At 36.3% G+C, this 26,126-nt stretch overlaps 1 protein-coding gene across 3 annotated transcripts in view; it reads right to left on the bottom strand.

Moving 5' to 3' along the window:
• The window catches only part of CCDC9B (coiled-coil domain containing 9B), a 673,451-nt gene that overhangs the window by 285,843 nt on the left and 361,482 nt on the right, over positions 1-26,126 (bottom strand). For all 3 annotated transcript variants that reach the window (XM_053697898.1, XM_053697899.1, XM_053697900.1), the window contains exon 6: positions 14,819-14,994. In XM_053697898.1, the coding sequence (XP_053553873.1) occupies positions 14,819-14,994 (176 nt within the window). The remainder of the gene's footprint in view (positions 1-14,818; positions 14,995-26,126) is intronic.

The raw sequence follows: 26,126 nt of genomic DNA, 5'->3' as shown, positions 1-26,126 counted from the left end.
AGAAAGTTGCTTAAAATTTCATGCTCAATCTGAATCACGAAAGAAAAAAAAAATGGGTTCAGTGTCCCTTTAATAACAAATGATTTCAATCAGGGCTTACTAACTAGTTATCTATATCAGGGCTAAATAACAAGTGATTTTTTAATCGGGGCTTACTAACTAGTGATTTATATCAAAGCTTACTAACTAGTGATTTAAATCAGGGCTTAGTGATTTATATCAGGGATTACTAACTAGTGATTTCAATCAGGGCTTACTAACTAGTGATTTATATCAGGGCTTACTAGTGATTTAAATAAGGGCTTAGTGATTTATATCAGGGCTTACTAGTGATTTCAATCAGGGCTTACTAGTGATTTCAATCAAGGCTTACTAGTGATTTCAATCAAGGCTTACTAGTGATTTCAATCAAGGCTTACTAGTGATTTCAATCAGGGCTTTCTAACTAGTTATTTCAATCAGGGATTACAAACTATTGATTTATATCGGGGCTTACTAAATAGTGATTTATATCAGGGCTAACTAGTGATTTCAATCAAGGCTTACTAACTAGTGATTTCAATCGGGGCTTACGAACTAGTGATTTCAATCGGGGCTTACGAACTAGTGATTTATATCGGGGCTTAGAGATTTATATCAGGGCTTAGTGATTTATATCAGGGCTTAGTAATTTATATCAGGGCTTAATAATAAGTTATTTCAATCAGGGCTTACTAACTAGTGATTTAAATCAGGGCTTACTAACTAGCTATTTAAACCAGGGCTTAGTGATTTATATCAGGGCTTAATAATAAGTGATTTCAATCAGGGCTTACTAATTAGTGATTTATATGAGGGCTTAAAGGGACACTGAATCCAATTTTTTTCTTTCATTATTCAGATAGAGCATGCAAGTTTTAGAAAATTTCTAAGTTACTCCTATTATCATTGTTTCCTTCTCTTGGTATCTTTATTTGAAAAAGAAGGCATATAAGCTAATTTTTTGGTTCAGAACTCTGGACAGCACTTGTTTATTGGTCAGTTAAATTAATCCACCAATCAGCAAGAACAACCGAGGTTGTTCACCAAAAATGGACCGGCATCTAAACTTACATTCTTGATTTTCAAATAAAGATACCAAGAGAATGAAGAAAATTTGATAATAGGAGTAAATTAGAAAGTTGCTTAAAATTGCATGCTCTATCTGAATCACAAAAGAAAAAAAATGGGTTCAGTGTCCCTTTAATAACAAATGATTTCAATTAGGGCTTACCGACTAGTTATTTACATCAGGGCTAAATAACAAGTGATTTTTTAATCGGGGCTTACTAACTAGTGATTTATATCAGAGCTTACTAACTAGTGATTTAACCCCTTAACGATCGAGGACGTGCAGGGTACGTCCTCAAAAAAAAGGCAGTTAACGCCTGAGAACGTACCCTGCACGTCCTCGGTGTGGAAAGCAGCTGGAAGCGATCCCGCTCGCTTCCAGCTGCTTTCCGGTTATTGCAGTGATGCCTCGATATGGAGGCATCCTGCAATAACCTTTTTAAGCCATCCGGTGCAGAGAGAGCCACTCTGTGGCCCTCTCTGCACCGGAGATCGGTGGCTCAATGGTGGGTGGGAGCCGGACCGGGAGGCGGGTGGCAGCCATCGATGGCCCTGGTGATGTGAAGGGGGGGGCGGGATCGTGGGCGGGGATGGCCGGGGGCGCGCACGGACGCGCGCGCGTGCACGGGAGGGCGGGCGCGTGCACGGGGAGGGAGCGGGTGGGAACCGCTACGCTACAGAAAAGGCAGTAATAAAAAATGTTAATCAAAAGTAAAAAAATGGCTAAAAAGTTTTAAAAAAAAACGATCAGCAAGGTGGTGGGGGTTTGTCTGTGTGGGAGGGAAGCTACACTACAGAAAAAAACCAAACAAACAAAAATAAAGCACTTTTTTTTTTTGCAAACTGGGTACTGGCAGACAGCTGCCAGTACCCAAGATGGCCCCCAATGAGGCAGAGGGGAGGGTTAGAGAGCGGTTTTGGGGGGGATCAGGGAGGTTGGGGGCTAAGGGGGGATCCTACACAGTAGCATATGTAAATATGCTAAAAAATATATTTTTTTTTAAAAACCCTTTTATTTTAGTACTGGCAGACTTTCTGCCAGTACTTAAGATGGTGGGGACAATTGTGGGGTGGGGGAGGGAAGGGAGCTGTTTGGGAGGGATCAGGTGGTGGGATGTGTCAGGTGGGAGGCTGATCTCTACACTAAAGCTAAAATTAACCCTGCAAGCTACCTACAAACTCCCTAATTAACCCCTTCACTGCTAGCCATAATACACGTGTGAGGCGCAGCAGGATTTAGCGGCCTTCTAATTACCAGAAAGCAACGCCAAAGTCATATATGTTTGCTATTTCTGAACAAAGGGGATCCCAGACAAGTATTTACAACCATTTGTGCCATAATTGCACAAGCTGTTTGTAAATTATTTCAGTGAGAAACCGAAAATTTTAAAAATTTTTACTTTTTTTTTCAATTTGATCGCATTTGGCGGTGAAATGGTGGCATGAAATATACCAAAATGTGCCTAGATCAATACTTGGGGTTGTCTACTACACTAAAGCTAAAATTAACCCTACAAGCTCCCTAAAAGCTCCCTAATTAACCCCTTAACTGCTGGGCATAATACACTTGTGGTGCGCAGTGGCATTTAGCGGCCTTCTAATTACCAAAAAGCAATGCCAAAGCCATATATGTCTGCTATTTCAGAACAAAGGGGATCCCAGAGAAGAATTTACAACCATTTATGCCATAATTGCACAAGTTGTTTGTAAATAATTTCAGTGAGAAACCGAAAGTTTGTGAAATTTTTTTATGAAAAAGTGAATGATTTTTTGTATTTGATCGCATTTGGCGGTGAAATGGTGGCATGAAATATACCAAAATTGGCCTAGAGCAATACTTTGGGATGTCTACTAAAAAAAATATATACATGTCAAGGGATATTCAGGGATTCCTGAAAGTGATTAGTGTTCTAATGTAACTAGCGCTAATTTTGGAAAAAAGTGGTTTGGAAATAGCAAAGTTCTACTTGTATTTATGGCCCTATAACTTGCAAAAAAAGCAAAGAACATGTAAACATTGGGTATTTCTAAACTCAGGACAAAATTTAGAAACTATTTAGCATGGGCGTTTTTTGGTGGTTGTAGATATGTAACAGATTTTGGGGGTCAAAGTTAGAAAAAGTGTGTTTTTTTTCAATTTTTCCTCATATTTTATAATTTTTTTATAGTAAATTATAAGATATGATGAAAATAATGGTATCTTTAGAAAGTCCATTTAGTGGCGAGAAAAACAGTATATAATATGTGTGGGTACAGTAAATGAGTAAGAGGAAAATTACAGCTAAACACAAACACCGCAAAAATGTAAAAATAGCCTTGGTCCCAAACGGACAGAAAATGGAAAAGTGCTGTGGTCATTAAGGGGTTAAATCAGGGCTTAGTGATTTATATCAGGGATTACTAACAAGTGATTTCAATCAGGGGTGACTAATGATTTAAATCAAGGCTTACTAACTAGTGATTTATATCAGGGCATACTAACTAGTGATTTCAATCAGGACTTACTAACTAGTGATTTCAATCAGGGCTTACTAACTAGTGATTTAGATCAGGGCTGACTAACTAGTGATTTCAATCAGGGCTTAATAACTAGTGATTTTAATCAGGGCTTACTAGTGATTTATATCAGGGCTTACTAACTAGTGATTTATATCAGGGCTTACTAACTAGTGATTTATATCAGGGCTAACTAGTGATTTATATCAGGGCTTACTAACTAGTGATTTCAATCAGGGCTTACTAACTAGTGAATTCAATCAGGGCTTACAAACTAGTGGTTTATATCAGGGCTTACTAACAAGTGATTTATATCAGGGCTTACTAACAAGTGATTTATATCAGGGCTTTCTAACAAGTGATTTATATCAGGGCTTACTAACAAGTGATTTATATCAGGGCTTACTAACTAGTGATTTATATCAGGGCTTATTAACTAGCCATTTAAACCAGGGCTGACTAACTAGTGATTTATATCAGGCTTAATAACTACTAATTTATATCAGGGCTTACTAACTAGTGATTTATATCAGGGCTTATTAACGAGTGATTTAAATCAGGGCTTACTAACTAGTGATTTATATCAGGGCTTACTAGTGATTTATATCAGGGTTTACTAGTGATTTATATCAGGGCTTACTAGCTAGTGATTTCAATCAGGTCTTACTAACTAATGATTTCAACCAGGGCTTACTAACTAGTGAATTCAATCAGGGCTTACTAACAAGTGATTTATATCAGGGCTTACTAACAAGTGATTTATATCAGGGCTTACTAACAAGTGATTTATATCAGGGCTTACTAACAAGTGATTTATATCAGGGCTTTCTAACAAGTGATTTATATCAGGGCTTACTAACTAGTGATTTATATCAGGGCTTATTAACGAGTGATTTAAATCAGGGCTTACTAACTAGTGATTTATATCAGGGCTTACTAGTGATTTATATCAGGGCTTACTAGTGATTTAAATCAGGGCTTACTAGTGATTTAAATCAGGGCTTACTAGTGATTTAAATCAGGGCTTACTAACTAGTGATTTAAATCAGGGCTTACTAATTAGTGATTTAAATCAGGGCTTAGTGATTTATATCAGGGCTTAATAATAAGTGATTTCAATCAGGGCTTACTAGTGATTTAAATCAGGGCCTACTAGTGATTTATAGAAGGGATTACTAACAAGTTATTTCAATCAGGGCTGACAAACTAGTGATTTATATCAGGGCTGACTAACTAGTGATTTATATTAGGGCTTACTAACTAGTGATTTCAATCAGGGCTTACTAACTAGTGATTTCAATCAGGGCTTACTAACTAGTGAATTCAATCAGGGCAAACAAACTAGTGATTTATATTGGGGCTTACTAACTAGTGATTTATATCGGGGCTTACTAACTAGCGATTTCAATCAGGGCTTACTAAGTGATTTAAATCAGGGCTTACTAGTGATTTAAATCAGGGCTTACTAGTGATTTATATAAGGGCTTACTAACAAGTTATTTCAATCAGGGCTGGCAAACTAGTGATTTATATCAGGGCTAACTAGTGATTTATATCAGGGCTTACTAGCTAGTGATTTCAATCAGGTCTTACAAACTAGTGGTTTATATCAGGGCTTACTAACAAGTGATTTATATCAGGGCTTACTAACAAGTGATTTATATCAGGGCTTTCTAACAAGTGATTTATATCAGGGCTTTCTAACAAGTGATTTATATCAGGGCTTACTAACAAGTGATTTATATCAGGGCTTACTAACTAGTGATTTATATCAGGGCTTACTAACTAGTGATTTATATCAGGGCTTATTAAATAGCCATTTAAACCAGGGCTGACTAACTAGTGATTTATATCAGGCTTAATAACTACTAATTTATATCAGGGCTTACTAACTAGTGATTTAAATCAGGGTTTATTAACGAGTGATTTAAATCAGGGCTTACTAACTAGTGATTTATATCAGGGCTTATTAGTGATTTATATCAGGGCTTACTAGTGATTTAAATCAGGGCTTACTAACTAGTGATTTAAATCAGGGCTTACTAACTAGTGATTCCAATGAGGGCTTACTAACTAGTGATTTCAATCAGGGCTTACTAACTAGTGATTTACATCAGGGCTTACTAACTAGTGATTCCAATGAGGGCTTACTAACTAGTGATTTCAATCAGAGCTTACTAACTAGTGATTTACATCAGGGCTTATTAACAAGTGATTTCAATCAGGGCTTACTAACTAGTGATTTCAATCAGGGCTTACTAGTGATTTAAATCAGGGCTTATTAACAAGTGATTTAAATCAGGGCTTACTAACTAGTGATTTCAATCAGGGCTTACTAACTAGTGATTTATATCAGGGCTTATTAACATCAGGGCTTAATAACTTCTAATTTCAATCAGGGCTTACTAACTAGTGATTTCAATCAGGGCTTACTAACTAGTGATTTCAATCAGGGCTTACTAGTGATTTAAATCAGGGCTTACTAACTAGTGATTTAAATCAGGGCTTACTAACTAGTGATTCCAATGAGGGCTTACTAACTAGTGATTTCAATCAGGGCTTACTAACTAGTGATTTCAATCAGGGCTTACTAACTAGTGATTTACATCAGGGCTTACTAACTAGTGATTCCAATGAGGGCTTACTAACTAGTGATTTCAATCAGGGCTTACTAACTAGTGAATTCAATCAGGGCAAACAAACTAGTGATTTATATTGGGGCTTACTAACTAGTGATTTATATCGGGGCTTACTAACTAGCGATTTCAATCAGGGCTTATTAAGTGATTTAAATCAGGGCTTACTAGTGATTTAAATCAGGGCTTACTAGTGATTTATATAAGGGCTTACTAACAAGTTATTTCAATCAGGGCTGGCAAACTAGTGATTTATATCAGGGCTAACTAGTGATTTATATCAGGGCTTACTAGCTAGTGATTTCAATCAGGTCTTACAAACTAGTGGTTTATATCAGGGCTTACTAACAAGTGATTTATATCAGGGCTTACTAACAAGTGATTTATATCAGGGCTTTCTAACAAGTGATTTATATCAGGGCTTACTAACAAGTGATTTATATCAGGGCTAACTAGTGATTTATATCAGGGCTTACTAACTAGTGATTTCAATCAGGGCTTACTAACTAGTGAATTCAATCAGGGCTTACAAACTAGTGGTTTATATCAGGGCTTACTAACAAGTGATTTATATCAGGGCTTACTAACAAGTGATTTATATCAGGGCTTTCTAACAAGTGATTTATATCAGGGCTTACTAACAAGTGATTTATATCAGGGCTTACTAACTAGTGATTTATATCAGGGCTTATTAACTAGCCATTTAAACCAGGGCTGACTAACTAGTGATTTATATCAGGCTTAATAACTACTAATTTATATCAGGGCTTACTAACTAGTGATTTATATCAGGGCTTATTAACGAGTGATTTAAATCAGGGCTTACTAACTAGTGATTTATATCAGGGCTTACTAGTGATTTATATCAGGGTTTACTAGTGATTTATATCAGGGCTTACTAGCTAGTGATTTCAATCAGGTCTTACTAACTAATGATTTCAACCAGGGCTTACTAACTAGTGAATTCAATCAGGGCTTACTAACAAGTGATTTATATCAGGGCTTACTAACAAGTGATTTATATCAGGGCTTACTAACAAGTGATTTATATCAGGGCTTACTAACAAGTGATTTATATCAGGGCTTTCTAACAAGTGATTTATATCAGGGCTTACTAACTAGTGATTTATATCAGGGCTTATTAACGAGTGATTTAAATCAGGGCTTACTAACTAGTGATTTATATCAGGGCTTACTAGTGATTTATATCAGGGCTTACTAGTGATTTAAATCAGGGCTTACTAGTGATTTAAATCAGGGCTTACTAGTGATTTAAATCAGGGCTTACTAACTAGTGATTTAAATCAGGGCTTACTAATTAGTGATTTAAATCAGGGCTTAGTGATTTATATCAGGGCTTAATAATAAGTGATTTCAATCAGGGCTTACTAGTGATTTAAATCAGGGCCTACTAGTGATTTATAGAAGGGATTACTAACAAGTTATTTCAATCAGGGCTGACAAACTAGTGATTTATATCAGGGCTTACTAACTAGTGATTTATATTAGGGCTTACTAACTAGTGATTTCAATCAGGGCTTACTAACTAGTGATTTCAATCAGGGCTTACTAACTAGTGAATTCAATCAGGGCAAACAAACTAGTGATTTATATTGGGGCTTACTAACTAGTGATTTATATCGGGGCTTACTAACTAGCGATTTCAATCAGGGCTTACTAAGTGATTTAAATCAGGGCTTACTAGTGATTTAAATCAGGGCTTACTAGTGATTTATATAAGGGCTTACTAACAAGTTATTTCAATCAGGGCTGGCAAACTAGTGATTTATATCAGGGCTAACTAGTGATTTATATCAGGGCTTACTAGCTAGTGATTTCAATCAGGTCTTACAAACTAGTGGTTTATATCAGGGCTTACTAACAAGTGATTTATATCAGGGCTTACTAACAAGTGATTTATATCAGGGCTTTCTAACAAGTGATTTATATCAGGGCTTTCTAACAAGTGATTTATATCAGGGCTTACTAACAAGTGATTTATATCAGGGCTTACTAACTAGTGATTTATATCAGGGCTTACTAACTAGTGATTTATATCAGGGCTTATTAAATAGCCATTTAAACCAGGGCTGACTAACTAGTGATTTATATCAGGCTTAATAACTACTAATTTATATCAGGGCTTACTAACTAGTGATTTAAATCAGGGTTTATTAACGAGTGATTTAAATCAGGGCTTACTAACTAGTGATTTATATCAGGGCTTATTAGTGATTTATATCAGGGCTTACTAGTGATTTAAATCAGGGCTTACTAACTAGTGATTTAAATCAGGGCTTACTAACTAGTGATTCCAATGAGGGCTTACTAACTAGTGATTTCAATCAGGGCTTACTAACTAGTGATTTACATCAGGGCTTACTAACTAGTGATTCCAATGAGGGCTTACTAACTAGTGATTTCAATCAGAGCTTACTAACTAGTGATTTACATCAGGGCTTATTAACAAGTGATTTCAATCAGGGCTTACTAACTAGTGATTTCAATCAGGGCTTACTAGTGATTTAAATCAGGGCTTATTAACAAGTGATTTAAATCAGGGCTTACTAACTAGTGATTTCAATCAGGGCTTACTAACTAGTGATTTATATCAGGGCTTATTAACATCAGGGCTTAATAACTTCTAATTTCAATCAGGGCTTACTAACTAGTGATTTCAATCAGGGCTTACTAACTAGTGATTTCAATCAGGGCTTACTAGTGATTTAAATCAGGGCTTACTAACTAGTGATTTAAATCAGGGCTTACTAACTAGTGATTCCAATGAGGGCTTACTAACTAGTGATTTCAATCAGGGCTTACTAACTAGTGATTTACATCAGGGCTTACTAACTAGTGATTCCAATGAGGGCTTACTAACTAGTGATTTCAATCAGGGCTTACTAACTAGTGATTTATATCGGGGCTTACTAACTAGCGATTTCAATCAGGGCTTATTAAGTGATTTAAATCAGGGCTTACTAGTGATTTAAATCAGGGCTTACTAGTGATTTATATAAGGGCTTACTAACAAGTTATTTCAATCAGGGCTGGCAAACTAGTGATTTATATCAGGGCTAACTAGTGATTCATATCAGGGCTTACTAGCTAGTGATTTCAATCAGGTCTTACAAACTAGTGGTTTATATCAGGGCTTACTAACAAGTGATTTATATCAGGGCTTACTAACAAGTGATTTATATCAGGGCTTTCTAACAAGTGATTTATATCAGGGCTTACTAACAAGTGATTTATATCAGGGCTTACTAACTAGTGATTTCAATCAGGGCTTACTAACTAGTGATTTATATCAGGGCTTATTAACATCAGGGCTTAATAACTTCTAATTTATATCAGGGCTTACTAACTAGTGATTTCAATCAGGGCTTACTAGTGATTTCAATCAGGGCTTACTAACTAGTGATTTAAATCAGGGCTTACTAACTAGTGATTCAAATGAGGGCTTACTAACTAGTGATTTCAATCAGGGCTTACTAACTAGTGATTTACATCAGGGCTTACTAACTAGTGATTTACATCAGGGCTTACTAACTAGTGATTCCAATGAGGGCTTACTAACTAGTGATTTCAATCAGGGCTTACTAAGTAGTGATTTACATCAGAGCTTATTAACAAGTGATTTCAATCAGGGCTTACTAACTAGTGATTTCAATCAGGGCTTACTAGTGATTTAAATCAGGGCTTATTAACAAGTGATTTAAATCAGGGCTTACTAACTAGTGATTTCAATCAGGGCTTACTAACTAGTGATTTATATCAGGGCTTAATAACTTCTAATTTATATCAGGGCTTACTAACTAGTGATTTCAATCAGGGCTTACTAGCGATTTAAATCAGGGCTTACTAACTAATGATTTTTATCAGAGCTTAATAACTACTAATTTATATCAGGGCTAACTAGTGATTTTTCAATCAGGGCTTACTAACTAGTGATTTAAGTCAGGGCTTACTAACTAGTGATTCCAATGAGGGCTTACTAACTAGTGATTTCAATCAGGGCTTACTAACTAGTGATTTACATCAGGGCTTACTAACTAGTGATTCCAATGAGGGCTTACTAACTAGTGATTTCAATCAGGGCTTACTAACTAGTGATTTACATCAGGGCTTATTAACAAGTGATTTCAATCAGGGCTTACTAACTAGTGATTTCAATCAGGGCTTACTAGTGATTTAAATCAGGGCTTATTAACATCAGGGCTTAATAACTTCTAATTTATATCAGGGCTTACTAACTAGTGATTTCAATCAGGGCTTACTAGTGATTTCAATCAGGGCTTACTAACTAATGATTTATATCAGAGCTTAATAACTACTAATTTATATCAGGGCTAACTAGTGATTTTTCAATCGGGGCTTACTAACTAGTGATTTATATCAGAGTTTACTAACTAGTGATTTAAATCAGGGCTTAGTGATTTAGATCAGTCAAACCTGGTTTAAATAGCTAGTTAATAAGCCCTGATCTAAATCACTAAGCCCTGATTTAAATCACTAGTTAGTAAGCCCTGAAATAAATTAGTAGTTATTAAGCCTGATATAAATCACTAGTTAGTCAACCCTGGTTTAAATGGCTAGTTAATAAGCCCTAACTAGTGATTTATATCAGGCTTGATGACTACTAAATTTATTTCAGGGCTTACTAACTAGTGATTTATATCAGGGCTTACTAACTAATGATTTATATCAGGGCTTATTAACTAGCGATTTAAATCAGGGCTTACTAACTAGTGATTTAAATCAGGGCTTACTAACTAGTGATTCCAATGAGCACTAACTAGTGATTTCAATCAGGGCTTAATAACTAGTGATTTATATCAGGGCTTATTAACATCAGGGCTTAACTTCTAATTTATATCAGGGCTTACTAACTAGTGATTTATGTCAGGGCTTACTAACTAGTGATTTAAATCAGGGCATACTAACTAGTGATTTAAATCAATCAGGGCTTACTAACTAGTGATTTATATCAGGGCTTAATAACTTCTAATTTATATCAGGGCTTACTAACTAGTGATTTCAATCAGGGCTTACTAGCGATTTAAATCAGGGCTTACTAACTAATGATTTTTATCAGAGCTTAATAACTACTAATTTATATCAGGGCTAACTAGTGATTTTTCAATCGGGGCTTACTAACTAGTGATTTAAGTCAGGGCTTACTAACTAGTGATTCCAATGAGGGCTTACTAACTAGTGATTTCAATCAGGGCTTACTAACTAGTGATTTATATCAGGGCTTACTAACTAGTGATTTATGTCAAGGCTTACTAACTAGTGATTTAAATCAGGGCATACTAACTAGTGATTTAAATCAATCAGGGCTTACTAACTAGTGATTTATATCAGGGCTTATTAACATCAGGGCTTAATAACTTCTAATTTATATCAGGGATTACTAACTAGTGATTTCAATCTCAATCAGGGCTTACTAACTAGTGATTCCAATGAGGGCTTACTAACTAGTGATTCCAATGAGGGCTTACTAACTAGTGATTTCAATCAGGGCTTATTAACAAGTGATTTAAATCAGGACTTACAAACTAGTGATTTCAATCAGGGCTTACTAACAAGTGATTTATATCAGGGCTTAATAACTACTAATTTATATCAGGGCTAACTAGTGATTTAAATCAGGGCTTACTGACTACTAATTTAAATCAGGGCTGACTAACTAGTGATTTCAATCAGGATCCAAATTTTCTCTGTGAACACAATCACAAAAAACAAAGGCGCCTCCTAGTGTGATACTGTGGATATGAATGGAGAGATGAATAAAAGCTGAATGGATACTCACAAGTGGAGCAGCACCCAAATGTGCTAAGTCAAGCGTAATGGGAATTTACAGTGTCCCAGCTCACTGTCTCAGTACAAGAAATGATATAGCAGCACCACCAAATGGAGTTAAAACATTTTTACTTTTTTGTGCCAATTAAAACAGACAACGTTTCAGACCAATGTCCTTAGTCATGTCTAACATAAAACATTAAACTCAAACTTAAATAGGCTAAAGCTCCGTCTATCACACCTGTTTCCACCTGTATTACCCCATTGACCATCTTTTTCTAAACTTAATGCAATCTAGTGGCCAAATTCTGAATTTTTCAAATGATACTCAAAGAAACCTTCAACAAAGGATATGCAAAGAAGTTAGTCAAGACATTTTTTTACCATTTCATTTTTAATATTTAATACCTAATTTCTAAACTATAAATTTTTATTATTTAATATGTAGTTGTTAATACTTACTGGCATACACTCCAATCCATCTCCCTATTCATTCTATTAGGGGTCATAGTCCCTAACTCATGTATCCAATATAATTCCCTGTACTTTAGTGTTTTTGTTCTATTACCACCTCTCCTATGTATTCTTATGTGTTCAAGTACCTGGAATCCAAGTTGATTAATTTGATGTCCAGCTGTAATAAAATGGTTGGACACAGGAGCTTCTAGATTACCTGTCCTGATATTACTTTTGTGTTGGTTAATGTGCTTACTAATTATTTAAATCAGGGCTTATTAACAAGTGATTTAAATCAGGGCTTACAAACTAGTTATTTCAATCAGGGCTTACTAACTAGTGATTTATATCAGGGCTTAATAACTACTAATTTATATCAGGGCTAACTAGCGATTTAAATCAGGGCTTACTGACTACTAATTTAAATCAGGGCTGACTAACTAGTGATTTCAATCAGGATACAAACTTTCTCTGTGAATACAATCACAAAAAACAAAGGCGCCTCCTAGTGTGATACTGTGGATATGAATGGAGAGATGAATTAAAGCTGAATGGATACTCACAAGTGGAGCAGCACCCAAATGTGCTAAGCCAAGCGTACTGGGAATTTGCAGTGTCCCAGCTCACTGTCTCAGCATCAGTCACGGTATCCGTGAAGTCCTCAGTGGATATAAACAAGCTCAGACTCTCATATGTTTTATATCAGGGCTTACTAACTAGTGATTCCAATCAGGGATTACTAACTAGTGATTTCAATCAGGGCTTACTAACTAGTGATTTCAATCAGGGCTTACTAACTAGTGATTTCAATCAGGGCTTACTAGTGATTTATATCAGGGCTTACTAACTAGTGATTTATATCCGGGCTTACTAACTAGTGATTTCAATCAGGGCTTACTAACTAGTGATTTCAATCAGGGCTTACTAATGCTTTATGTCAGGGCTAACTAATGCTTTATGTCAGGGCTTACTAACTAGTGATTCCAATCAGGGCTTACTAACTAGTGCTTTAAATCAGGGCTTAATTAGTGATTTATATCAGGGCTTATTAACAAGTGATTTAAATCAGGGCTTAGTAACTAGTGATTTCAATCAGGGCTTACAAGTGATTTATATCAGGGCTTACTAACTAGTGATTTATATCAAGGCTTACAAACTAGTGATTTATATCAGGGCTTAATTAGTTATTTATATCAGGGCTTATTAACAAGTGATTTCAATCAGGGCTTACTAACTAGTGATTTCAATCAGGGCTTATTAACAAGTGATTGATATCAGGGCTTATTAACAAGTGATTTAAATCAGGGCTTATTAACAAGTGATTTAAATCAGGGCTTATTAAAAGTGATTTAAATCAGGGCTTATTAACAAGTGATTTAAATCAGGGCTTACTAACAAGTGATTTAAATCAGGGCTTACTAGTGATTTATATCAGGGCTTACTAACTAGTGATTTAAATCGGTACTTAATTAGTGATTTATATCAGGGCTTATTAACAAGTGATTTAAATCAGGGCTTACTAACTAGTGACTTCAATCAGGGCTTACTAACTAGTTATATCAGGGCTTACTAACTAGTGATTTATATCAGGGCTTAATAACTACTAATTTATATCAGGCCTAACTAGTGATTTAAATCAGGGCTTACTGACTACTAATTTAAATCAGGGCTAACTAGTGATTTCAATCAGGGCTTACTAGTGATTTATATCAGGGCTAACTAGTGATTTATATTAGGGCTTACTAACTAGTGATTTAAATTGGCTTAGTGATTTATATCAGGGCTAACTAGTGATTTATATTAGGGCTTACTAACTAGTGATTTAAATCAGGGCTTACTAACTAGTGATTTCAATCAGGGCTTACTAACTAGTGATTTTAATCAGGGCTTACTAACTAGTGATTTATATCAGGGCTTACTAACTAGTGATTTATATCAGGGCTTACTGACTACTAATTTAGATCAGGGCTGACTAACTAGTGATTTCAAATAGGGATTACTGACTACTAATTTAAATCAGGGCTGACTAACTAGTGATTTAAATCAGGGCTTAACTACTGGTTTAAATCAGGGCTTACTGACTACTAACTTAAATCAGGGCTGACTAACTAGTGATTTCAATCAGGGCTTAACTACTGGTTTAAATCAAGGCTTACTAACTGGTGATTTAAATTGTGATAAAAATATTTTTGATTTAAATCAAATCCATCCTGGTTTATGTTACTGATTTATGCGTATATACTGTAAGACAGAGCTGTACAATTAAAGACAATATGATGTCATTGATAATCTATTTGTTAAATGAACAAGCTTTGTTAATTTGAATTGCTTACATATTTTCTTTCTTGTCCATATCCCAGGCACGTCTCCATTCCCCTTTTGAATTCTTATGCCGTGCTACCCGTTCAAGATCAATTTGCTCTCTTTCTTTCTTCCAGCGCAGGTATTCTATACGCTCTCTTCCAGTCATTGTTAAGGTCAAGTCTGAATTTGAAATCTTCTCAACCACCTTTAAACAAAATAATGAAAACTAACAATACAATTGAGTCCTTTAACCCCTTCAAACCCTTAGGACGTTGCATGCCATCCTAACAGCACTGGGCTTTAACACTGTTAACCATCCCAAAACATACTAATTGAAAACTCAAGGTTGAAATGCATTATTTTTACCACTCTGCACCATCCAGCAGTTTGAGCAATAAAGGTGTTAAATAACAATCCACGTAAATACTCAATACATTTTACAGCTGTAGAGAAAAAAGATCTAATTATACAGAGAAGACAATGTATCCAAGTTCATAAAACAGTCTAAAATCTATTAGTGTTGTACAAAATAATTTTCAAAAAAATGGAATGAGCGGTCATGATATATTTCTATGCTGATGGGGATACAAAGGCCTCTTTAGATTTGCCACTACCTCCAAAACAGGAACCATGGTGTGAGATATCTGTCATTGCTTTGACAATCATCTGGCAACTGGACAGCAAAACAAACTCATTTTAGATATCAGTATGTTTGCTTTCCAATAAGGGGTCTCATATGCTACTCAATGTATGGTGGCAACAGAGAGAACACACTATCCCCCTTACTTTGTTCCATATGCTATCAGGTGATAACTTCTAAGTACCAAAGGCATGTAACCCCCTCATTTTATAGACAGGCCTTTACAAGAAGAGGAACTGGAAATAAATTTGTGCTTCTATACAAAAATCATAACCACCAAAAAGGGTGGGCCTAATGGACTCTTGCCAATATGAAAGAAATTAATTTATCAGGTAAGTTCTTACATAAATTATGTTTTCTTTCATGTAATTGGCAAGAGTCCATGAGCTAGTGACGTATGGGATAGAAGTACCCAAGATGTGGAAGACCACAGAAGAATCACTAGAAAGGGAGGGATAAAATAAAAACAGCCATTTCCACTGAAAAAATTAAATACACAAAAAAATAAGTTTCTCATAAATTGAAGAAAAAAACAAAACATAAGCAGAAGAATCAGACTGAAACAGCTGCCTGAAGAACTTTTCTACCAAAAACTGCTTCAAAAGAAGCAAATACAGGTAGCCCTCAGGGTTAGGTTCAAGAAGGAATGGCTGTAAATCAAAACCGTTGTAAATTGAAACCCAGTTTATAATGTAACTCAATGGGAAGTGAGGGAGTTAGGTTTCAGGCCCCTCTCAAAATTGTCATAAGTAGCACCTAATACATTATTTTTAAAGCTTTGAAATGAAGACTTTAAATGCTAAACAGCATTATAAACCTAATAAAATAATTACACAACACAGAATATATAATTAAACTAAGTTAAATTAACAAAAACATTTGCTAAACAGCATTATAAACCTAATAAAATAATCACACAACACAGACTTTACTTACATTTTTCTGCAAACAGTTCATTCTATGCATTCCAATCTGGACTGATTTATAGACAGGAAGATCTTGTTCTTTTGCAAGCTGCTCTATAGCTCAGGTCTGGTTAAACTGATTAATTTCAGCTTGCTTGGCTTGCATATCTTTGCTGCAACACAAGCTGAAAGCTCCACCTACTGGCTAATTTAATCAATGCACTGCTTCTCAATGCTTTTCAATAGCAGTCACATGACTGAAAAAAAAGGTTGTTATTCTGAAACGGTGCAAATTGAACCGTTGTAAACCGAGGGCCACCTGTACATCAGAATGGTAACATTTAGTAAATGTATGCAAAGAAAAACAAGTTGTTGCTTTGCAAAACTAAACAACCAAAGCTTCATTCTTAAAAGCCCAAGAAGTGACTACTGAACTAGTAGAATGAGCTGTAATTCTCTAAAGCGAAGACTGTCCCACCTCCAAATAAGCTTTAAGAAACAAAAGCTTAACCAAGATAGCAAAGAAATAGTTTAAGTTTTTCTGACCTTCCTAGGACCAGAAAAAACAACAAATAGACTAGAAGTCTTCCTGAAACCTATAGTAGCTTCAACATAATATTTAAAAGCTCTTAGGATATCCAAAGAATGTAAAGATCTCTAATAAGAATTTTTAGGATTAGAACATAAGGAAGGAACAAAAATTACCCTACCAATGTTGTAAGAATTCACAACCTTAGGAAGAATTTTAAACGAAGTCCGCAAAACAGCCTTATCCTGATGAAAAATCAGAAAAGGAGACTGACAAGAGAGAGCAGACAAATCAGAAAACCTCTTCTATCGTCTTCTTCTTTAAGACTCCAAAGAGGAGAAATTGATTAAATAACAGACTTGATACGAACCAAAGTCTGAACAAAATAGTAAATGTCAGGAAAAATAGTAATCTTTTCTTATAAAAAAACAAAAACGGAAAAAGCAAAGATATGTCTCTAAAAAATACTTAGACAAATCTTAAACCAAACTATCCTGAAGAAACTGTAAAATTCTAGGAATTCTAAGAGAATGCCAAGACAATTTATGAGAACACCATAAAATATAGATTTACTAAATCTATAATAAATGTTCTTTAAAACAGACTTTTAAGCCTGCAACATAGTGCTTAAAAAACTGAGTCAGAGAAACCTCTATGACTAAACACTAAACAATTTCCATACCTTCAAATTAGTAATTTGAAATCCTGATGGAAAAATAGCCCCTAAAACAAAAGAGCTAGCCAAAGAAAAAGCGGCCATGGATGGTAACTGGACATCCGAACAAGATCCACATACCAAACCTAATAGGCCATGCTGATGATATAAGAAACATATGAGACTATTCCAAAACGATCTTGAAGAAAACCTTTGGAAGAAAAAAACAGAGGCGGAAGGATGTAGCCAGGTTGCAAAAACCAAGACACTGCAAATGTATCCACAATTTCCACCTGAAGATCCCTAGACCTGAAAGGTACCTGGGAAATTGAAAGAACACATTTGTATAGTGATACCACTCTCCCAGATGTAAAGACTGACGGTTGAGATAATCCATCTCCCAAATGTCTAAACCTGAGATATAAATCGTAAAGATTAGACAGGAGATGAAAAGCACCTAAGAACGTATTCAAGATACTTCTTAATTGCCAAGGAACTGCGAGTTCCTATTAAATAATTGACATATGCCACAATTGTTATATTGTCTGTCTGAAAAAAAAAAATCTCTCCTAAAAGAAGCCAAGCCTGAAAGAGTTCTGAAAATAGAACGTAGATCAAAATATCGATTGGAAACCTCGCCTCTTGAAGTTTCCAAACCCCTTGTGATGTCAAAGATCCTCAGACAGCTCCCCAACCTGCAAGACTGCATCCATAAAGAATAAAATCCAGGAAGGACGAACAAGAAACAACAAAGGGGCTACTGCTATACCCCGCGGTCTTAGAGCCGCCAGAAGGGACCCTAGAACCTTCGTAAAGATTATTGGTGCAGTGGCTAACCCGAAGGGAAGAGCCACAAACTGGTAATGCCTGTCTAGGAAGGCGAACCTGAGAAACTGATGATGATCCCTGTGCATCGGAATATGTAGATAAGCATCCTTTAAATCCACGGTAGTCATATATTGACCCTCCTGGATCATAGGTAGGATGGTTCGAATAGTCTCCATTTTGAAGGATGGGACCCTGAGAAATTTGTTTAGGATCTTGAGATCCAAGATTGGTCTGAAAGTTCCCTCTTTCTTGGGAACTATAAACAGATTTGAATAGAAGCCCTGCCCCTGTTACTCCTTTGGAACTGGGTGGATAACTCCCATAACTAGTAGGTCTTGAATGCAATGTAAGAAGGCCTCTCTCTTTATCTGGTTTGCAAATAATTGTGAGAGATGAAATCTCCCCTTTGGAGATGAAGCTTTGAAATCCAGAAGATATCCCTGGGAAACAATCTCCAGAGCCCAGGGATCCTGGACGTCTCTTGCCCAAGCCTGGGCGAAGAGAGAAAGTCTGCCCCCCACTAGATCCGGTCCCGGATCGGGGACTACTCCTTCATGCTGTCTTAGAGGCAGCAGCAGGCTTTTTGGCCTGTTTCCCCTTGTTCCAAGCCTGGTTAGGTCTCCAGACTGGCTTGGACTAGGCAAAATTTCCCTCTTGTTTTGTAGAAGAGGAAGATGAAGCTGCGCCACTCTTGAAGTTTTGAAAGGAACGAAAATTAGTCTGTTTGGTCCTTAACTTGTTGGACCTATCCTGGGGAAGGGCGTGGCCTTTTCCTCAAGTAATATCAGAAATGATCTCCTTCAGTCCAGGCCCAAATAGGGTCGGCCCTTTGAAGGGGATCTTGAGAAGTTTAGACTTTGAAGTGACATCAGCTGACCAGGATTTAAGCCATAGCGCCCTACGTGCCTGAATGGCAAAACCTGAATTTTTAGCCGTTAGCTTGGATAAATGAAAAACGGCGTCAGAAATAAATGAATTGGCTAACTAAAGAGCTTTAAGCCTTAAGCCTGTCAAGGATATCATCCAACGGGGTCTCTACCTGTAAAGCCTCCTCCAGAGACTCGAACCAGAAAGCCGCTGCAGCAGTGACTGGGGCAATGCATGCAAGATGCTGGAGAATAAAACCTTGTTGTATAAAGATTTTCTTAAGGAAACCCTCTAATTTCTTATCCATAGGATCTAGGAAAGCACAACTGTCCTCGACAGGAATAGTTGTACGCTTAGCTAGGGTAGAGACTGCTCCCTCCACCTTAGGGACCATCTGCCACAAGTCCTGTGTAGCGGCATCTATAGGAAAAAAATTCTTAAAAGCAGGAGGGGGAGAGAACGGCACACCTGGTCTATCCCATTCCTTAGTAATAATTTCTGAAAACCTCTTAGGGATTGGCAAAACATCAGCGTAAACAGGCACTGCAAAGTATTTGTCCATTTTACACAATTTCTCTGGGACTACAATGGTGTCACAGTCATCCAGAGTCGCTAAAACCTCCCTGAGCAACACGCGGAGGTGTTCAAGCTTAAATTTAAATGCTGTCATTTCAGAGTAAGACTGAAGTAACGCCTTCCCTGAATCAGAGAAGTCACCCACAGATAGAAGCTCTCCTGCTTCAACTTCTGCACATTGTGAGGGTATATCAGACATAGCTACTAAAGCGTCAGAGAGCTCTGTATTTGTTCTAGCCCCATAGCTGTCCCGCTTTCCTTGTAACCCTGGCAGTTTGGACAATACCTCTGTGAGGGTATGATTCATAACTGCCGCCATGTCTTGTAAAGTAAAAGCATTGGACGCGCTAGATGTACTTGGCGTCCCTTGAGCGGGAGTTATAGGTTCTGACACGTGACGTGGGGAGAGCTAGATGGCATAACCTCCCTTTTGTCAGTCTCAGAAACCTCAGGTGATAAATCTTTAAAAGCCATAATATGGTCTTTATAACTCATAGAAAGGTCAGTGCATTTGGTACACATTCTAAGAGGAGGTTCCACAATGGCTTCTAAACATAATGAACAAGGAAGCTGGATGTCTCAGACTAAAAAAAACGAAAATAGGCCCCTCCCACCATGCACTCAAAGTCGGAGGGCCTTAAAAAAGTACTCCTAGGAGTAATCTAACAAGCCATGTGGAAACTAGGCCCCAAAAAAAGATTTATCACCCTCAGAGAAAAAACGTTTTTATTTATAAATCATGCAAACGTTTTTACACTAAGTAATATAGGTATTAACATGAATATTATCCCTTTTTGCAAGCATGATCCCAGTTGTTGTTAAATCACTGTTTCAGGCTTACCTTAAATATACCAGGCACTGTCAGCATTTTCTAGACCTTATCATCTCTCTAGAATAAAATATACTGAACATACCTCAAAGCAGGCAATCTGCATACCATCCCCCCAACTGAAGTTTTCTTTCCATACTCTTCAGTTATGTGTGAGTACAGCAATGGACCTTAGTTACAAACCGCTAAGATCATCAAACCTCCAGGCAGAAGTCTTGTTCCAATTTCTGCCTGAGAGTAAAAACAGTACAACGCCGGTACCGTTTAAAAATAACAAACTTTTGATTGAAGGTAAAAACTACACTAAGTCACCACATCTCTCTTGATACTTCCTTTCTTGTCGAGAGCTGCAAGAGAATGACTGGGAGTGGCAGTTAGGGGAGGAGCTATATAGACAGCTCTGCTGTGGGTGTCCTCTTGCAGCTTCCTGTTGGGAAGGAGAATATCCCACAAGTAATGGATGAACCCGTGGACTGGATACACCTTTACAAGAGAAAAGAAAGATCCATATATATGAATACTGCTCTTTCATATGTATGTATTGGGTAAGCACGTCTAATTACCCAGAAAGAGACTCAAAACGTTGCTCATTTAATCAACTTTGGAGAATGAAAGTCTGAATGGACCTCGCCAGGAATCTAATCTGCAACCCTCATGTTACTACAGGGCTCAGCCACAGTGCATTAGTATGCTGAGCTATCTGTCCATCTTAATAAAAGAAAAGTTTAAGCTAATACCAAGATACCATCCAAATAAGGAAGCAACACCATACTTTACTGTCTGAAGACAGAAAGGCACCAAGAACCTATGAAAAGATTAATACCAAATGGAAAAGTGACAAATTGGTAAAGCTTAATTAAAAAAGAAAAACATAATTTATGTAAGAACTTACCTGATAAATTAATTTCTTTCATATTGGCAAGAGTCCATGAGCTAGTGACGTATGGGATATACAATCCTACCAGGAGGGGCAAAGTTTCCCAAACCTCAAAATGCCTATAAATACACCACTCACCACACCCACAATTCAGTTTAACAAATAGCAAAGTAGTGGGGTGATAAAGAAAGGAGTAAAAAGCATCAACAAAAGAATTTGGAAAAAATTGTGCTTTATACAAAAAATCCTAACCACTATAAAAAGGGTGGGTCTCATGGACTCTTGCCAATATGAAAGAAATTAATTTATTAGGTAAGTTCATACATAAATTATGTTTTCTTTCATGTAATTGGCAAGGGTCCATGAGCTAGTGATGTATGGGATAGCAATACCCAAGATGTAGAACTCCACAGAAGAGTCACTAGAGAGGGAGGGATAAAATAATAACAGCTATTTTCCGCTGAAAAAAATTAATCCACAACCCAAATTATAAGTTTATTTTCATAATGAAAAGAAAAAACTTAAACATAAGCAGAGGAATCAAACTGAAACAGCTGCCTGAAAAAACATTTCGACCAAAAACTGCTTCCGAAGAAGCAAATACATAAAAACGGTAGAATTTAGTAAATGTATGCAAAGAGCAAGTTGATGCTTTGCAAATCTGATCAACTGAAGCTTCATTCTTAAAAGCCCACTAAGTGGAGACTGATCTAGTAGAATGAGCTGTAATTCTCTGAGGCGGGTCCTAAGCTTGAAGAATCAAAAGCTTTAAAAAAGATGCCAGGGAAATGGCAGAGGCCTTCTGACCTTTCCTAGAACCAGAAAAAATAACAAATAGACTAGAAGTCTTCCTGAAATCTTTAGTAGCTTCAACGTAATATTTCAAAGCTCTTATCACATCCAAACAATGTAAGGATCTCTCCAAAGAATTCTTAGGATTAGGACACAAAAAAATTCTCGCGCCAAGAATGACGCAATAAACGTTAGCATTTTGCGCCCTTGCGAGCCCAATTTTTGCCCGCAAAATTTAATGAAAAAAAAAAAAACAGTCAATTTGAAAAAAAGACTAAACCCCAGGTAAGAAAAACATTTCCTAAATAGGTTTTTTTCCCAAATATGAAACTGATAGTCTGCAAAATGAAATATACATAAACCTGACTCATGGCAAATATAAGTACAATACATATATTAAGAACTTTATATTAATGCATAAAGTGCCAAACCATAGCTGAGAGTGTCTTGTAATGAAAACATACTTACCGAAAGATACCCATCCACATATAACAGAGAACCTATGAAATAGATCTCCCGTGAGGAAAAACATTGCATTCAATAGGTGATACTCCCTTCGCATCCCTCTGACATTCACTGTACTCTGAGAGGAACCAGGCTTCAAAATGCTGAGAAGCGCATATCAACGTAGAAATCTTAGCACAAACTTACTTCACCACCTCCATAGGAGGGAAAGTTTGTAAAAACTGAATTGTGGGTGTGGTGAGGGGTGTATTTATAGGCATTTTAAGGTTTGGGAAACTTTGCCCCTCCTGGTAGGATTGTATATCTCATACGTCACTAGCTCATGGACTCTTGCCAATTACATGAAAGAAATCTCAGTATCCACAAGTGGACTGAATGAAAATAAAATATGAGGATAAACATCCTGAAAAATGAGTGGACATGAAATGACCTTAACAAAAAGGCATATTAGTCCTTATAATCGCCAACATAAAAGTTGAAACTCTAACAAAACAATATAAAAGTCTTCAGATCCAAAAAATGGACTGAATAAACCCTTCTTCTTTGGGACAAATAATAGAATTAAATAGAAACCCAAACCCTGTTCCTTCAAAAAAAGAACTGGCATAATCACTCCTGAAAACAAAACACAGAGCGTACTGAGAAAGAAAGATTCTTCCTATAGAAGGTCTCATTCTAAAAATCTATTCAAACCCTAAGAAAAATATAGATTTTGGACTGATCCAAAAACAATTTAATCTGCCCCCCACCAGAATGTTTCGCTTTTTCAGTGCTTACACTCGGAATTAACCAAATTATCAGCTGAACAAAACAGTTGTTATTATTACCCAAATCAATGGTATACAATAAATTGACCTCAAAAGGCCAAAGGGCTGTTATAACCCTGCCGGAATATGAATCTGAGACCCTTGGATCTAGAACATTTGTAGTCAGGACATTCACCAACTGATCTACATCACCGGACTTAAAGTAGGGCATAAAGAAATTCTAGACCTCCAACAATAGTGTAGAAAATAGAAATCAAATTATTATGCTATTAAGATAGAGATAATAAAATATATTTGAAATAATAATAATAGATATAGTAAACATAATTAAATGATTACTTCTGAAGTAAATAATGAGTTATATACTTGAGAATCTGAAACTGCTTATACTAAAGGCTGTGACACACTGCAAGCGATGCGGCGCGAGGCGAAGCAGCTGCTTCGCTCCGCGTCGCATCGCTTCTGAAGTTCAAATATTTCATCTCTGAGCGCTCAGCTACACGTCCTGACGCAGCAGAGTGCTCAGAGATGAAAAGGCAGGACACACTGAGTGCACACAGCCGCATGTACACGCTGCACGTTGCTCTGCTTGCAGTGTGTCACAGCCTTAACTGTTCAACAAGATTGAGAAAACAGAAATGTCAACCACAGATAAAGCTGAGCTAAAATATAAACAGTACATGAATATGCTCTACCAAGGTTATATTAAAAAATTCTAAAGAATCATGAAAATAGGTACCAATCTCCATAGAAATAGTAGTACAGTCCCAAGAGGGAATCAGGATAAACATTCTCTAGAATATAATACAAAAAGTATATTGCATAGGAAAAAAATCTTAAAATCCAGTTTGAAAAGGATTAATAATATAGTTAATAGGAGGACTCCTAAAAGGTAAAAATAAATAATAAATATTTCCTTAACAAAGAACATAAAAAACGTTCAAATGAAAAATAAGGAGAATTTATAACAAACTGTCTGATACAGGATCTTTAAAACAAAGAAACCTTCATCAGTATAAAAACGTAAGTTTGCGGTCGGTCAGAACAAAATTTAATAAAATGTTAAAGATTTTGAAAAGACCTTGTAAGTTTATTTAAAGGTATAATAGCAGTCATAACCTTTATGATATAAGCAACATGTAATGTTTGCAAATTAAATCAAATACAAGAACTGAATATGTAAAAAAAACAGTAAATGTCATTATATATGTAGAAACATAATAAACAAATGCCACATAATTGAACTGAAGAAATAACAGCTTAATAATGAAAAGAACACACTTAGCTTTGTAGAATTGTGTAGCGCTTATCATAGAAGAAAAATCAAGCACAAACTTACTTCACCACCTCCATAGGGTTTGTAAAACTGAATTGTGGGTGTGGTGAGGGGTGTATTTATAGGCATTTGAGGTTTGGGAAACTTTCCCCTTCTGGTAGGATTGTATATCCCATACCTCACTAGCTCATGGACTCTTGCCAATGACATGAAACAAATCTGTAACGTGCTCTTGTCTTATTGTATATACATATCAGTTATAGAAGGCCATCAAATCAAGTCTAAATTCACAGAGTTATAGCTGGCACTGTTCATTCCATCCTCACTTACATTCACTCCCTTAACAAATTTTGTCACTCACACCTTGTTAACTTGGAGCCTCGTGAATAAGCACAAATTCTGATTCACTTACTTATCATAACTTGAATTCATTTATAACAACTCTATGCAGACTATTCTCACTTAGGTTGAATATAAATGTTTGGTCAGACTCCTCCAAATATTCCATCACCTACACTGTTCCCCTCCACTATGTCAGACCACTCACAGGCTTATAATAGCTTCCAGGATCAAATTCAAATTTGCAAACCCTGTGTGAACTTCTGAAACCCAGTGCACCTGCATCATAGTACAAATAACTTTTGTGTACTGCAGATTTTGTGCAGCACCCCTCCCCTTGGTTTAAATTAAACAGCTGCAGTCATTTTGTGTGATTTAATTCCAGAGTAATGATGATGCTGAAGGGCCCCCAGGTGTCCAAATCCAATAAAATAATGCTGAAAGGGACACTGTACTATAAATTTGTTTCTACATAATGTGATCAAAATTGCTTCTTATACCTATTGCATAGTATTAAATGTATAGCCAATTGTTCCTTAATGTTTATTATTGTATTTGAAATAACTGGCTTTGATTATTAAAACCATTACCTGTAGTTTTCCAGGACATGTCCATAACAATGCACTGAGCATGGAGGTAAAGCAAATTTTCTGTTATCTATGTTGGGTATTGAAATGAGCACAACCAGCTATTTCAGATACAAAATATATTTTTCTCACTTCTACCACACACAGGGAGAAAAAATAATGATATCGTCTCCTGTTTACATCACTTTTCTACAAAGTAAACGTTCATTAAATTGAGGATTTAAAAACATTTTTTTTTCCACTGAAAAACAAAATCCACTATCCTAAAAGAACCTAAAAAGGGCATTTAAAAAAAAAAAAAAAATGCAGTTAAAATAAAACAGGCAAAAATAAATAAAGCTAAGGCAACTGCCTAAAGGACTCAAAATGGTAGAATGTAGTAAAAGTATGCAAAGACCACCAAGT

This window comes from Bombina bombina, chromosome 1 (assembly GCF_027579735.1).
Source record: "Bombina bombina isolate aBomBom1 chromosome 1, aBomBom1.pri, whole genome shotgun sequence".
NCBI lineage: Eukaryota > Metazoa > Chordata > Amphibia > Anura > Bombinatoridae > Bombina > Bombina bombina.
Note: the sequence above shows the minus strand (reverse complement) of the source record. Positions and strands in the feature narration are given on the sequence as shown.